Source organism: Rhinatrema bivittatum, chromosome 7 (genome assembly GCF_901001135.1).
Source record: "Rhinatrema bivittatum chromosome 7, aRhiBiv1.1, whole genome shotgun sequence".
Classification (NCBI taxonomy): Eukaryota; Metazoa; Chordata; class Amphibia; order Gymnophiona; family Rhinatrematidae; genus Rhinatrema; species Rhinatrema bivittatum.
This window is the reverse complement of record NC_042621.1, coordinates 45251229-45267051: the sequence shown is the minus strand read 5'-3', so window position 1 is coordinate 45267051 and position 15823 is coordinate 45251229. Positions and strand designations below refer to the sequence as shown.

Below are 15823 nucleotides of genomic sequence, written 5' to 3'. Positions count from 1 at the left end.
CTCCCGCGGACAGCCAAAATCCCCATGATCCTGGAGTTCCTACAGGATGGTATGATGAAGGGGCTGTCTCTCAACTCATTCAAGGTCCAAGTAGCCGCCCTCTCCTGCTTCAGAGCCAAAGTGAACGGTATCAGTCTAGCAGCTCATCTCGTTTTGATCTGTTTATTAAAAGAGGTTAGGCAACTTCGGCTACCCCTAAAGTGGCTGTTGCCTCTATGGAACCTTAATCTCATATTAGACTTCCTAGCAGGGGCTTCTTTCAGACCAACACGTGGTCTGTCCCTACGCCTCTTAACAATGAAGACTGTATTCCTGGTTGCAATATGTTCAGCTTGTTGTATCTCCGAACTACAGGTACTATCTGGTCGGGAACCCTTTCTTCGGTTCAACTCCTGGAAACATAAGGCTGCGCACCATTCCCTCCTTCCTACTGAAAGTGGTTTCCGATTTTCACCTGAACCAAGCATTCTCCCTACCATCCCCTGATGAACATAAGGACTCTGAAGAATCACACCTTCTTCGCCACCTAAATGTCTGTAGAATCCTAGTGCAATATCTGTAAAGATTGGAACCGATGTGCAAACTATCGCCTGATGAGATCTATTGGGTGGCGACATGGTCCTCCCTACACACCTCCTCTAGGTTCTACCTGGATGTTCAGGCCCGAGAAGACGCAGCCTTTGCAAGGGCAGTACTAAGTGGGCAGCCTCCTGCCCTGTCCGGGAGTAGCTTTTGGACTCAGACCAGTGGGATGTACATCTGGTTACATGCTAGGAAATGGAGAAATTACTTACCTGATAATTTTGTTTTCTTGCGTTTACTGTAATAAAGATTGTCATTAATGGTATGGATCACAACTTTATACAGCATCTGTTTTTGCCTCTGTGCCAGTCCTAAAAACAATGGAATACTATTCATTAGCTTCCCATGCAGTGTAATGCCCCCTCTGCGGCTGAGCAATGACAGATATTCTGCCTGTAGGGTTTAAGGCCAGTGCTGAGCTCTTGGAATTATTACACTGGAGGCCAGGCACTTTTTTTTTTGCTTTTAAAACCTGGTAATCATCAAGCAGGGGCTGTGCACAGGAAGATCTATTATAAGCTATAAACTCTGTACCTCTGCAATAGTTTGTGCAGTGTATGTTCCCTATCAAGGTGCTCCCACCACTGCCCTCCTGCCCTTTCATGAGCCTGGGGCTCTTAGGTGTGTGTGGATTGACTTGTTTGGCTGGTCAGGGCTTATAATGGATGTAAAACCCCTTTGCCTAGCCTGACCCTGTGACGGCTGGCCCCATGTCCTGCTTTTATAAAATCCATGGTAAGGAGCTGCTGGGGCATGTCCAAGCACGTTGCTCCACTAGGGTGCTGAGGAAGAAGGGAAACGTACTCCTACTTTAATACCCCCCTGTCCATTAGCAATGTGCTGTGTTCTCACTTTGTGAAAGTGAGAGGGGGAAGTTTCCTGCTCAGATCTATTCTTGTGATTACTGCTAAGTGAAAGTGGATTGTGAAAACTAAGCTATATTCTTGCTTCTGCTGCTGGATTAATCCATGTGACGTGAGAAAAACAATTGTAATCAAACACCTGAGCAGTTTCTCCCCCTCCCACAAGACCTTATTCATATAGTTTATTCAGCTGCAATGCCCTACTCGTCATAGGCTTGACCATTTCCTGTCATGGCAGCAATGTGAGCAGGAAGAAACACCCCCTATGTTCATGATGGAGTGATGCTTTCAAGCTAAAGCACATCTGTGATCTTGTCCAAGGCTTAGGAAACGATGTGCTGAGGGAGATGAAAATGTGCTAAATCCTCTTTTTTTTTTTTGGCCTTTACTGTAATAAAGATTGTCATTAATAGTATGGATCACAGCTTTATGCAGCATCTGTTGTTGCCTCTGTGCCAGTCCTAAAAACAAACAATGGAATACTATTCATTAGCTTCCATCCAGTGTACGTTCACAAAAGTCCTGCTGTCCATTTTATCGATGTACAAGAGCCCACGCAGATGGTCCACCTCATGTTGGATGATCCTGGCTGGCCAGCCCTGAGCCTGCCAGCAGGCAGCTTCCCCCTTCTCATTCAGTCCTGTAGGTATAGATGCAGAAGTTATAGTAACTCTCTGAATGAAAATTCTGCACTAATAGAGCACATTTACACCGATGGATCATCTGCCACCCACTTCCCTCTGGAGCAGGGTTCAGGATGCACCTAGCCAGTCATGTTTTCAGGATATTCACATTGAATATACATAAGCTAAATTTGTATTTAATGGAGGCAGTGCAAGCAAATTATCTTATACAATTTCCTGAAAAACCTGACTGTCCAAGGACAAGGTTGAGAACCCCTGCTCTGGAGGGTGACAATATGAAACCACCTGGTTGTAGTTTATTTCCCTACGAAATGCAGATGACACATGTCCACCTCTATACATTCATAATACAATAGGCAAAAAGAATAGGCATGCTGCCTTAGAAAGGAGGGGAACCCAACATTCAAAACATGTATATGTCTCAGCAACAGCTATTACTACTCAACCATATGGAAAATACAGACCCTTAAAACCTGCATGGTGGTATTAGGACTCATGGTCAGTCATGTAAGGCAGCAGCTGTATAAGGAACTGCTGCTTTCTAATTGTTTCCAATACACCTGACACAGAAATAATTTCCAAGTACAGGCTTAATCCTCTGATGGATAGCCCCTGGCCGGGGAGGGATTTTCTGCCACCCTTAATCTCCGTTACATTCTCCTAGGACAAGCAGGGTGGTAGTCCTCACATCTGGATGACATCATCGGATGGAGCCCAGCATGGGAAACTCTGACTGGAAGACTGAGCATGCCCAGCCTGCTGCTATCCACACGTCCATGCGAGGTCCCCCTACAGTCTTTTACGTGGTGCAGTAGCCTCACAGTGGTGGAGCTCCAACTCCTTGAAATTGTTTTTCAACTTTTCAGGGTTTTTTCTGGCAGGTTCCCCTTCATGTTTGGTTCCTCCGTTCAGTAGGTACCCTTGTTTTTGCCTTTCGTTCTTCGCAGTCTATTCCCAACTTCTGCACTGACAGACGAGCACTGTGGTTCTCATCTGTCATCAACCATACACGGTGGCCTCTTTTTTCGATGACATTGTCAGGTATTCGCTGGTGGCTGCGGACCATGTCCATCACAGATCTGCCTGAGGTATGTATCCTCTGCCTGGGGGCCTCGCACAACGTCCAAGGGTGTCATTTGTGTGACCAAATGACCCACAGGGCATCAAGTGCGCCTGGATAAAATGGAGAAGCTCTTCGGGTCTCTTAAACCTTCCACTTCAGCATCCTTGACACCCAAGGACCGCAGGGAACGGTCTCCATCTCTTCCCCTGGTGGTCCCACTATCCAGTACCCCTAAGGATCGGGGAGAGGGAGATCGATCTTTGGTGGTCTCTCCCCTCCCGCTAACCTTGGGGTCCTCGTCCTCTGTGCCGGGGAAAGACCGGACCGAGTGCCAGAAATGCAGGAAGCATCAACACCGGTCACGGTCTCGTCACAGTTCTGGAGCAGCATCGGCAGCTGTTGAGCCTCCATCAAAGCGGCACCAGCGGCCCCATCCTCGGTGCCCTCCAGAGGCAATGGTGTAGGGTGCAGTACCATCTTGTGATCCTTCCGAGGATGTGCCAGTGACACCTCATCCCCATCACCCAGGACATTCAGGAGGAGTTGGATTGCAGGGTGCTGACAGCACTGCGCAGCATTGAGCTGCTGGCGCCACCAGCCCCCATACCAGTGCCCAAGCCTCTGCCAGCGATGCTCGCACGCTTGCTGGAGCATCTGAATGTCCTTGGCGCCCTACCGATGCAAGCGGTGCCCGAGAGGCCGATGCCCTCCACTGGAGGGATCCCGATTCCCTGGGCCTCCGAGGAGGATAAGGCCTCAGGGACCAGGTACCCTTGCCCACGGTTCCCCCCAGCGTACCATGCCCCCCCCCTCAATGCAGGGATGCCATTGGTGCCACCGCAGCCTCTGGTGCCCTTAGGGCCCAGGCCCGCTGCCCCTCCCCGCACCTGCCCTAGGCGTCTAGGCCCCAGTGAGGAGTATCCTTATGAACCGTGGGGAAATGACTCTTCAGACTCATCCTCTGAGTTCTCCAACGACCCCCTCGGCGCCATCCCCGCCAGTGAAATGGCAGGCTCCGCCTGAAGACCTGTCATTTGCCAGCTTTGCAAGGGTGATGGCAGAGGCCATCCCCCTTCCAGCCCCTGGTGGAGGAGGATACCCATCACAAGTTGCTGGAAGTCCTCCAGTTCATCAATGCTCCCAAGGAAATCATGGTGGTGCCAGTCCACGACATCTTAAAGGAGCTCCTCCTCTCTATGTAAGAACACCTGGTGTCAGTGTCCCTGGTTAACAGGACGGCCAATGCTACCTATCTAGTGCAACAGGCCATGGGCTCCCTCACCAGTCGGCAGTTGTAGAGTCCACACTCAAGAAGGCTAGATGCTCCTGCACACACACTTCTGCCCCTCCGGGGCGTGAATACAGGGAGCTCAATGGAATAGGAAGGAAAATGTTCCAGGGGGGCCATACTGGTGGCCCGCATTGTGGCCTACCAGCTATACATGACCCAATACAACCGCAATCTGTAGAAACATGTCCAAGACTTTGCGGAGGGCCTTTCCCAGCAACAGCAGGAATCTCTAGCAGCCATTGCTACACTGGGCCTTGAGGCAGGTAGACACGAGGTAGACACGTTAGATGATCGAGGGGTTAAAGGGGCACTTAGAGAAGATAAGGCCATCGCGGAAAGATTAAATGATTTCTTTGCTTCGGTGTTTACTGAAGAGGATGTTGGGGAGGTACCCGTAATGGAGAAGGTTTTCATGGGTAATGATTCAGATGGACTGAATCAAATCACGGTGAACCTAGAAGATGTGGTAGGCCTGATTGACAAACTGAAGAGTAGTAAATCACCTGGACGGGATGGCATACACCCCAGAGTTCTGAAGGAACTAAAAAATGAAATTTCAGACCTATTAGTAAAAATTTGTAACTTATCATTAAAATCATCCATTGTACCTGAAGACTGGAGGATAGCAAATGTAACCCCAATATTTAAAAAGGGCTCCAGGGGCGATCCGGGAAACTACAGACCGGTTAGCCTGACTTCAGTGCCAGGAAAAATAGTGGAAAGTGTTCTAAACATCAAAATCACAGAACATATAGAAAGACATGGTTTAATGGAACAAAGTCAGCATGGCTTTACCCAGGGCAAGTCTTGCCTCACAAATCTGCTTCACTTTTTTGAAGGAGTTAATAAACATGTGGATAAAGGTGAACCGGTAGATATAGTATACTTGGATTTTCAGAAGGTGTTTGACAAAGTTCCTCATGAGAGGCTTCTAGGAAAAGTAAAAAGTCATGGGATAGGTGGCGATGTCCTTTCGTGGATTGCAAACTGGCTAAAAGACAGGAAACAGAGAGTAGGATTAAATGGGCAATTTTCTCAGTGGAAGGGAGTGGACAGTGGAGTGCCTCAGGGATCTGTATTGGGACCCTTACTTTTCAATATATTTATAAATGACCTGGAAAGAAATACGACGAGTGAGATAATCAAATTTGCAGATGACACAAAATTGTTCAGAGTAGTTAAATCACAAGCAGATTGTGATAAATTGCAGGAAGACCTTGTGAGACTGGAAAATTGGGCATCCAAATGGCAGATGAAATTTAATGTGGATAAGTGCAAGGTGATGCATATAGGGAAAAATAACCCATGCTATAATTACACAATGTTGGGTTCCATATTAGGTGCTACAACCCAAGAAAGAGATCTAGGTGTCATAGTGGATAACACATTGAAATCGTCGGTACAGTGTGCTGCGGCAGTCAAAAAAGCAAACAGAATGTTGGGAATTATTAGAAAGGGAATGGTGAATAAAACGGAAAATGTCATAATGCCTCTGTATCGCTCCATGGTGAGACCACACCTTGAATACTGTGTACAATTCTGGTCGCCACATCTCAAAAAAGATATAATTGCGATGGAGAAGGTACAGAGAAGGGCTACCAAAATGATAAGGGGAATGGAACAACTCTCCTATGAGGAAAGACTAAAGAGGTTAGGACTTTTTAGCTTGGAGAAGAGACGACTGAGGGGGGATATGATAGAGGTGTTTAAAATCATGAGAGGTCTAGAACGGGTAGATGTGAATCGGTTATTTACTCTTTCAGATAGTAGAAAGACTAGGGGGCACTCCATGAAGTTAGCATGGGGCACATTTAAAACTAATCGGAGAAAGTTCTTTTTTACTCAACGCACAATTAGACTCTGGAATTTGTTGCCGGAGGATGTGGTTAGTGCAGTTAATATAGCTGTGTTTAAAAAAGGATTGGATAAGTTCTTGGAGGAGAAGTCTATTACCTGCTATTAAGTTCACTTAGAGAATAGCCACTGCCATTAGCAATGGTTACATGGAATAGACTTAGTTTTTGGGTACTTGCCAGGTTCTTATGGCCTGGATTGGCCACTGTTGGAAACAGGATGCTGGGCTTGATGGACCCTTGGTCTGACCCAGTATGGCATTTTCTTATGTTCTTAGGTCTACCTACGATGTGTTCGAGGCCACAGCCCGCCTGGCCGCCAGGGGCATCAGCACCAGACAGTTGGCTTGGCTCCAAGCCTCAGGACTATGGGCAGAGGTTCAAGACAGGCTCGCGGATCTCCCCTGTACAGGTGAGAACCTATTTGGGGATAAGGTGAAAGAGGGCATGGTGCAGCTGAAAGATCAGCATGATACTCTTCAGCAACTCTCCACCAGCCCCTCCGAAGGCCCTTCCTCCGCCAGGAAGTCCTCCAGGCCGGGCTCTCACAAGCCCTTTTACCGCCCGAGGAAATACTATCCTCCAGCCACCTGTGCCCACCCACTTCAGACCAGTCTCAGAGATCGTGGCCAACAGCAGTAGGTTCCGAAAACCCAAGCAGCCCTCTACAGGCTTTTGAGTGGCGGCAAAGGGGCAGTCGATTCCCTAGTCATTGGCAGGCTCCTTTGCTTTGCCCGCCATTGGGAGGCAATTACTTCAGACCAAAGGGTCCTCTCCATTGTCCGCCAGGGTTACTGCCTGAACTTCAGCAGGCTCCTAGAGACCACTCCCCCATGTCCATCATAGGGTTCACCCACCCATCAGGTTGTCCTTCAATCGGAACTTTCCGCCCTTCTAGCAGAGGGCACAGTAGAACCGGTCCCCCGCAAGCAATGGGGCCATGGCTTCTACTCAAGGTACTTCCTCATTCCGAAGAGGAATGGCAGCTTGCGCCCCATTCTTGACCTCAGGGTGTTAAACAGGTTTCTCATTAGAGAAAAATTCAAAATGGTCTCTCTGGGCACACTGATCCTGCTCCTACAAGCTTTGCTCCCTCGACTTAAAAGGAAGCTTACACCCATAATTGCAATTGTCCCCAACCACAGGATGTACTTCTGCTTTGTGGTGGGGGCGGCACATTTTCAGTACAAAGTGCTGCTATTTGGGCTGGCATCAGCCCCCACACATTTTCACCAAATGCTTGGCGGTAGTAGCTGCCTACCTCGGGCGTTGCTCGGTCCATGTCTTTCCATACCTGGACGATTGGCTGATCCGGAGCGACTCCCACTCCGGGGGCCTTGAACGTGCTGGCCCTGACGGGTCAGACTTTGCAGACACTGGGATTTGTCATCAACTTCCCCAAGTTGCATCTCTGTCTCCACGGTTAGGCTGGACCCGGCCCAAACAAAGGCTTTCCTGCCCAAGGTCCGGGCAGTTGCCCTCTCCTTGCTGGCCGCCCTCGTTTGTAACAGCAAGAAGGTGCCGGCCCATCTACTGCTCTTTCTGCTGGGCCACATGACCCCCTTGGCCCACCTCTGCATGAGGAACCCTCAGTGGGCCTTGCGGTCCCAGTGGCGGCAGGCATCCCAGGATCTGGAGGCGCCAGTTACGGTCACGGATCCTCTCCACTTCTCCCTGATCTGGTGGGAAGCCCTTCCCAATTTGGAAACTGGCTCCCATTTCAGCCCGCACCACCCCAGATGACCCTCACCACCGATGCCTCACCTCAGGGGTGGGGGGCCCACACGGACAACCTGATTACCCAGAGTCCCTGGACTGCGGCCAAAACCCATTGCCAGATAAACTTCCTGGAGCTTTGGGTGAGCCGGTACACCTTGGGGGCCCTTCCAGGACAGGCTGTCCGCCAAGGTCATCCTTATCAGAATGGACAACCAGGTGGCGATGTGGTACATCAACAAGCAGGGCAGCACGGGCCCTTCCTCCTCTTGGCTCTTTCCAGAGGGATGTATCTACACGCCACCTTCCTGCCGGGTTACCTGAACACACTGGAGGTCCGCCTCAGCCGGTCCTTCCAGTCACACAAGTGGTGCCTGAACCCTGTGATGGCAGCCGACTTGTTCCGTCACGGGCACGCCAGACATGAACTTGTTCGCTTCTCCTCACAATCACAAGGTGAGCACGTTCTGCTCCTTGATTTCAGGGAATGGCCATCTGGCCTGCGACGCCTTCTCCCTTCACTGGGGGCAGGGTCTCATGTACGCATACCCCCCTATCCCGCTCCTCTCGAGGAGTCTGACAAAACTGCAAGAGGATGGGGGGACCATGATGCTGGTGGTGCCTTCCTGGCCAAGGTAGGTGTGGTTCCTCTTCTCCAGGACCTGTCAGTGAGTGCACGTGTCCCGCTGGGGAAGGCTCCCGACCTCATATCGCAGAACCAGGGCACCCTGAGCCACCCAAACCTCTGGGCCCTGGCCCTCACGGCGTGAATGTTGAGCGCATGATCCTCCAGCCTATGCAGCTCTCGGATGGTGTCTCCAGGGTCTTGATTGAGTCCCGGGAACCTTCCACCCAGAAACCCTACAGTTCGAAGTGGAAGCGTTTTTCCATATGGTGCGGTGGTCATGGACTGAACCCGTTCTCCTGTCCGCTCCCCCTCCTGCTGGATTACCTCTGGCATCTGTCCAAGTCTGGCCTCCAAACCAGCTCGGTCTGCGTACACCTCAGCGCCCACCACCAGGGTATCACTGGTGCGCTCATTTCAGTCCAGCCTCTTGTTGGACCCTTCATGCGGGGCCTCGTTCAGCTGAAGCCCCTTGCTTTGACCGCCAGCAACCCCATGGGATCTCAACGTTGTCCTGGCTAGGGTAATGCGGCATCCATTCAAGCCTCTCAAGTCCTGTGACCTAAAGTTCCTCACCTGGAAGGTCATGTTCCTGGTGGCGATCACTTCCACTCGCAGGGTCAGTGAGATCCAGGCCCTTGTTACATACTCCCTACACAAAATACTTCCATGATTGTGTGGTGCTGCATACGCATCCAAAATTTCTGCCTAAGGTGGTGACTGCTTTCCACATCAACCAATTATCCTTTCCATGTTCTTCCCACGGCCTCATTCCCACCCGGGGGACCGTGCTCTCCACACCCTAGACTGCAAGCAGGTGCTCGCTTTCTATCTGGATCGGACAGCGGCCCATAGGGAGTCCACCCAGCTCTTCGTGTCGTTTGATCCCAATAGGCTGGGAGCAGAGGTGGGGAAGCAAACCTTGTCAAACTGGTTAACGGATTGCATCGCCTTCTGTTATGAGCAGGCAGGCCTTCAGCTGGCAGGCAGAGTGAAAGCTCACTCTGGGCGGGCTATGGCGGCATCAGTGGCCCATCTGCGTGCGGTCCCAGTCACCGAAATTTGTAGGGCCAAGACCTGGAGTTCTCTCCACATGTTCGCGGTGCACTACTGCCTTGACAGGGATAGTTGCCAGGACAGCGCTTTTGGCCAGTCTGTCCTGCGCAATCTATTCCAGTCCTGAACTCAAATATCTCTCATTGTGCTCTCTGTGGGACCAGACCGCCCCTGTTTTGTCCCACAGTGCCACAGTTGTGCCCGTTGGCACCTTGTTTGGCCACTGTGGGTCTCTGTGGTCGAGTGGAGCGGTCTGGAGCTCTGTAATCACCACCAACCTGCTTGTCCTAGGAGAAAGCGCAGTTATTTACCTGTAACAGATGTTCTCCTAGGACAGCAGGATATTAGTTCTCAGGAATCCCTCCCGCTTCCCCACAATGTTGGGTTCACCTTTGGTTTGTGTTATTTTTTTCGCTCGTATTTTTTTGCTATGTTACGAGACTGAAGAGGACCTTGTGTGGACGCGCCAATAGCAGTAGGCTGGGCATGCTCAGTCTGCCAGTCAAAGTTACTTTGACAAAAGTTTTCCATGCCAGGTTCCATCGGATGTCACCCACATGTGAGGACTAACATCCTGCTGTCCTACTAGAATACCTGTTACAGGTAAGCAACTGCGCTTACTGTAAGATCAAATGCCTGCAGCAGATGCTGCGCTATTGAACATCACTGCAGAGCCAGCAAAACATTTGTAGCTGTCCTTCCCATACAGCCTTTATGAAACATAACAGATATGGAGTAAGAAATTATAAGAAAGTGAAATTACTTCTTGCCTGATATTTTCTTTTCCTCTAGGACAGGTAGGCCAGTCCACACAAGTGGGTTATGCATGCCAAGCAGCAAATGGAGACAGATCAACTTGACTTGCTGACGACACCTCATCTAGCAGTGCACTGACATCAGCCTGCCAGTAAATTCTATAAAAGTTAACTGGACAACTGAACAAAATTCAAAATTTAACTTCAACATTATACATTTCCTCCCCCAACTATTTACTGTTTTTTTGGGGTTTTTTTTTTTTAAACTTTCAGTGAAGAAGAGCACTGGACTCGTGAGAAGAAAATACAAATAACCATAACAGGTAAAGGTGGCACACACTTAGATCCGTACAGGCCTTCAATTTCTGCTTCTTGAGAATGTCCCTGAGAAAGACAAAGGCATTTCAGTACAGTACAGGCAGTCCAGGGTGGGAGTGTAGACTGGCCTGCCAGGCCAGTCCATACAAGTAGGATGTACCAAAGCTACTTCCTTGTCGGGTGGGAGGCTGCCGGTGCACCCCACATCACAGTCCTGGCAAAAGGCGTCTTGCTGAACCCTAATATCCAAAGGATAAAAATTGGAGCAGGTATGCAATGAAGACCAAATTGTCGTTCTACAGCTCTCTGACAGAGATAGAAACTAACTCCATCCAAGACACTGCCTGCTCTCTCATTGAATGAGCTCCAATTTGTGCAATAACTTATCTGCGTCTACCTATCCAATGTGACCACATCCTTAACGCAACATGCCACTGTAGCACGAGAAGCTGCTTCTCCTTTTACTCCCAGATGAAGTATGAAGGGACAAAGTACGAAGAGATGATCCAGTTTCCGCAAGGTCTTGGTAATCTAAAGTTACTGTTCATACCCCAGAGCAGTCCAGACAAGTGGGTTTTGCATCCCTACCAGCAGATGGAGGCAAAGAACAAACAACTTTTCTACATAACCAAGAGTGCCACCTGCAGTCCCTCAGTGTTTTTCTGTCTCCAGCAGATGGTGGAGGTGCAAACCTACAGTCTGGAAGATAGTGTATTAAAAAAAAAAAGTAAAGAGAAATTTGTAGAAGAGGTGCTCCCTGAGGTGCTAGGTTCCTTCATGGGCCATCCTTCAGGTAGAGCTGGGTGACCGGCGAGTTGGCGATCCCTGGTTTGGTTTGACCCGCAACATCCAGAGGAGCTGAAAGCCAAAGGTCCTGGCTCCCTCATTCCCTACTGAGGTCCTCTCATCCAGATCTCAGCCACATTTGACAGCCAGCAGCAGGGAAGTATTTTCCTGTTCTTTGGGAGTACTGTTCTTTTAAAAAAAAACAACAAAACAAGAGAAGCATTGAAGCCATGCGAGCAGCAGTGAGCAAGTGAGAGGAATCGCCAGCATCGTCCTGAGCACTTCGGAGGTCCGAGGAAGTGACAGGTGCTGGTGGCAGGGCTTTTCATTAGGCTCAAGTGGTACAGGGAGCAGAATTCAGTGTGCACATACTACTCATGGCACCGGCAGAGGAGGGCGGGAGAGTCCGCACCGGCCTGCAGCAAGGGACGCATGCATCTCAATTCAGCTGCAATCTCCAATTGTACCTCAAGGGGAGAGGGCTCCTTCACAGGGGCTGCTGGAACAAGAAGAGTCACCTAGTCAGCAGGGCCGGTCAGCAAGGCGCCTGGTGGGGGGCTAAGGCAGTGGCAGCCATTTTAGATCTGCATGACAGAAAGCAGGCAGCAGAAGGAGAGCTCAGAGAGTCCCCTCCCCCGCTGCCTCCGATAGTCCAGACCTCAGGGGAGGACCAGAAGGGTGGGAGAGAGCCTGTTGAGGAGGAAGGGTCAGATGACTGAGAACATCTCCACAAGGCTTACTTGCTAAGAAGAAAGCAGGAAGAAAGTGGCCTCCGGTCCAGGAGTTTCAGTGCCCCTCAAAGAGGGCTAAGGTGGCTCCGCAAGAAAGGTTGGGGGTCTTCTCCACCGGCTGGGGCTTGACTGCCATTCCGAGAATGATGATATGACCTTCATGGATTCAAATTGTTCGGATGAGGATCTTGGGGAGAATCCTGGTAATGATTCCAGGGATGTCCCTGTGATTGCCGATCCGGATCCGAACAAGCCAGAGGAGGTTCCAGTCACAGAGGGAAATGACCCTAGGGTTGTCCGCTTGTTCTGGAAGAGTTGCATCCTCTTATTTCCCAGGTTTTTCGAGAGCTGGAGATTAAATGAGTCGGATAATGAAGGAGTAGACCCAGTCCTGGATGGGCTGTGGGGACCTCTAAAAGTCTTTCCTTTGCCTAAAAAGGTGAAAAAGCTGATGAGCAGGGAGAGTGATATACTCCTGAGGTGGGTTTCAAGATAGGCAGGGCAATGGCGATGTTATATCCCTTGAGTGGAAGAAACCTTGAAGCTTTGATGTTACCTAAGGTGGATGCTGCTTTGTCAGTGGTGACCAAGACGATGACTATTCCTGTCGTGGGGTCAGCCACATTGAGAGATGCCCAGGACAGAAAACTTAAGCTTCAGTTAAAAAGGATGTCTGAGGTCTCGGCTTTGAGCCCGAGGGCAGCGATCTATGCTAGCTTCATGCAAAGGGCCTGTTTGCGCTGGGTGCAGAAAGTGCAGGGAAAGAAGCCTGTCCCATTAACTGATTCCAAGCAGGTGGCCTGGTTGGAAGCCGGGGTGGCCTGTGTGGTGGACGCATTGTATGACTTGTTGCAGATGTCCACCAGGAACATGGTCTCAGCAGTGGCAGCATGGAGACTTCTGTGATTATGTAATTGGTCTGCGAATGTGTGGTCCAAGTCACAACTGTACAATTTTCCTTTTAAGGGAAACTGTTGTTTGGGAAAGATTTGGAACAGCTGATAAAGGATCTGGGGGAGTCAAACTGGAATAAGATACCAGAAGATAAGAAGAGTGGCAAGAAGGACCAAGATGGCCGCTCCCTGAATCGCATGCTACAAAAGCGCTCTCTTGTGATTTCCTTAGTCTTTATTTTCCTAAATTAAAATGCCTCATACTAAGAGAAAGGGAGATTAAGGGAGATTTTGAGTTCATCTCCTTTACCTGAACAACTTCAGCCCTGGATTGAGTCTTTCTTTGCCTCCCCCCTGGATGTTGCACGGGAAGGGAGAGCCGCTTCAGAGTCCAACGCTGAGCGAACTCCAGCTCCGATGGCTGAAGACATGTCACTCAGCCCCGGTGCACCGACGGTGCCTTTATCTCCATATGCTGCATTTTCTAACACTTTTGCAGCTCGGTCAGCATTCCAAGACACGAGACAAGGAGCAGAGGTTAGAACTGAGACCCCGAGAAGGGATGCCGTGCTGTTATTACCTTCGGAGAATCCACGTGAGAAGGATTCCACGGGCCTCCCCGATGTCTCGATAATGCTTGGAGAAGAAGGCGGCAATAACGATCCAGTGAGTGAAGGTGATAGAAATTCCAAGGTACGCCTGACATTTAAACCTATTCTTGAAAAACCCCCAATGATAACTTTAGATTCTGGAATGCTTTGGTGTCTCTGGAAACTGCTATTTCTTCTTTAACCGCTATATCCTTGGATACCAACCGCTGTGGTTTTGGCTACAGATGGTCAAGTTGCTACATATGGGTTAAAGTTGGGGGATCCGGAATCGCAGATTTCAACTGTGGAGACTGTGCAGCATAAGTTGGTTCAATCTGATATGATTTATTCAAAACAATTGGAAAATGTGGAGAATTCCTTAAGAATTCTGAATTTGAGAGTTCTAAACTTTCCATTTGTTAAACTGATTTACCCAAAGGATCTGTTTAAAAACTATCTTACTCAAATTCTTAAATTTCCTGTTGAAGCTATTCCTTCTATAAGTAAGGCTTACTATTTACCATCATTTGAGGAAGGAACATCAGGAGATCATGTACCAGACCCCCACCTTAAACTTGTAGGACATATTGGAGTGGTCTCAAGAGATGGTTATCCAAAAAGGGGAACTGAGATTTTTTTCTTCGAAATCAGCTGCAATTATTCCATGGTCAAAAAGTTTGGATATATTCTGACATTAAAAGGACAACTCAAGAATGATGAAGGAAATTTCTTTTAATGAGATCAGAAGTGATATCACGCGGGGCTAAATTTAATTTGAGATACCCCTGTAAATATTTGCTTAAATATCAAAATTCTAATTATTTGTTTTTTTGAACCATCGCAGTTACGGATGTTCCTGGATTCCCAACGCAGTTATGGATGTTCCTGGATTCCCATCCTAATATTCCTTGTAGGATGTTCAGCTTGTAGTAAGTTAGGGGGTTTGTGTTTAGGAAAGCCATTCCTTTACTTTTCTTTTTTGTTCTGTGATAATCTTGATCTTCCAAACTTCTTGATATTTGGAGATATTTTGAGAAGATATACATGTGTATTGCTCACTGTATGTTTCTTTTTATTGTTTTTCTTATTTATTTGATTACAAAATCTCTCTCTATTGCTGATACAAGATTATTCTTGTGTTATTTGAAAATTTAATAAAAATTAAAAAACAAAACAAAAAAAAAAAACAAGCATGGCAAGAAGACGTTTCCTTCATGTTCCTGTTTCAGGGACATGAGGAGATTTCACTCCAGAAAGCACACTTCAACTTCGCTGTAGAAGCAGGGCCCAGGAAGGCAGAAGTCCTTTCGTGGTACCCATAGACCCTCCTCCCAAGATAATGCCAGTCAGGGGACCGGAGGAGGAAAATCCTCGCAATGAGGTCAGGCTGGCCTTACAAGCCGTTGGGAGGAGACTGCCCCTCTTTTAAGAGAAATGGGCTAAGATCACATTGGATCAATGGGTTCTAAAGGTGATAAGAGATGGCTACACTTTAGAATTTTCTCATCCGATTAGAGAAGCATTCTTGGTGTCCCATTAGATGTCCCGCAAAAAACAAGAGGCAGTTCGAGATACATTGCAGCACCTGAGATGCCTAGAAGCCATTGTTCCCAAGAAAAAGGGCACCTTTTGCCCCATTCTGAATCTTCAGAAGGTCAATGTGACACTGCGGGTTCTGCGTTTTCGTGTGGAGACTGTGCAAACAGTGATAGCGGCTGTCCACAAAGGGGAGTTTCTGGCATCGCTGGATCTAACGGAAGCTTATCTGCACATCCCCATGCTTTCAGAGCAACAGCAGTTACTGCGGTTCATGGTGCTAGGTCAACATTTTCAGTTTTAAGCCCTTCCATTTGGGTTAGCGACGTTGTTGCAGACATTCACAAAGGTGATGGTGGTGGTGGCCATGGCACTGAGAAGGGAAGGGATTCTAGTTCACCCTTACTTGGACAACTGGCTCATACATGCGAAGTCAGAGGTGGAGTGTCATTGGTCAGTTCAACTGGTGTTGGAGATGTTGCAGACTCTCGGATGGGTAGTCAACCTAGCCAAGAGTCACT

General features: G+C 48.8%; 1 protein-coding gene across 2 annotated transcripts in view; it reads right to left on the bottom strand.

The window, feature by feature from the left end:
• Nucleotides 1-1613: 1613 nt before the first annotated feature.
• PDF (peptide deformylase, mitochondrial) overlaps nt 1614-15823 on the bottom strand; it is a 72155-nt gene continuing 57945 nt past the window's right edge. For both annotated transcript variants that reach the window (XM_029608310.1, XM_029608311.1), the window contains one exon: nt 1614-2085. In XM_029608310.1, coding sequence (XP_029464170.1) covers nt 1928-2085 — 158 coding nt within the window. In that variant the 3' untranslated portion in view covers nt 1614-1927. The remainder of the gene's footprint in view (nt 2086-15823) is intronic.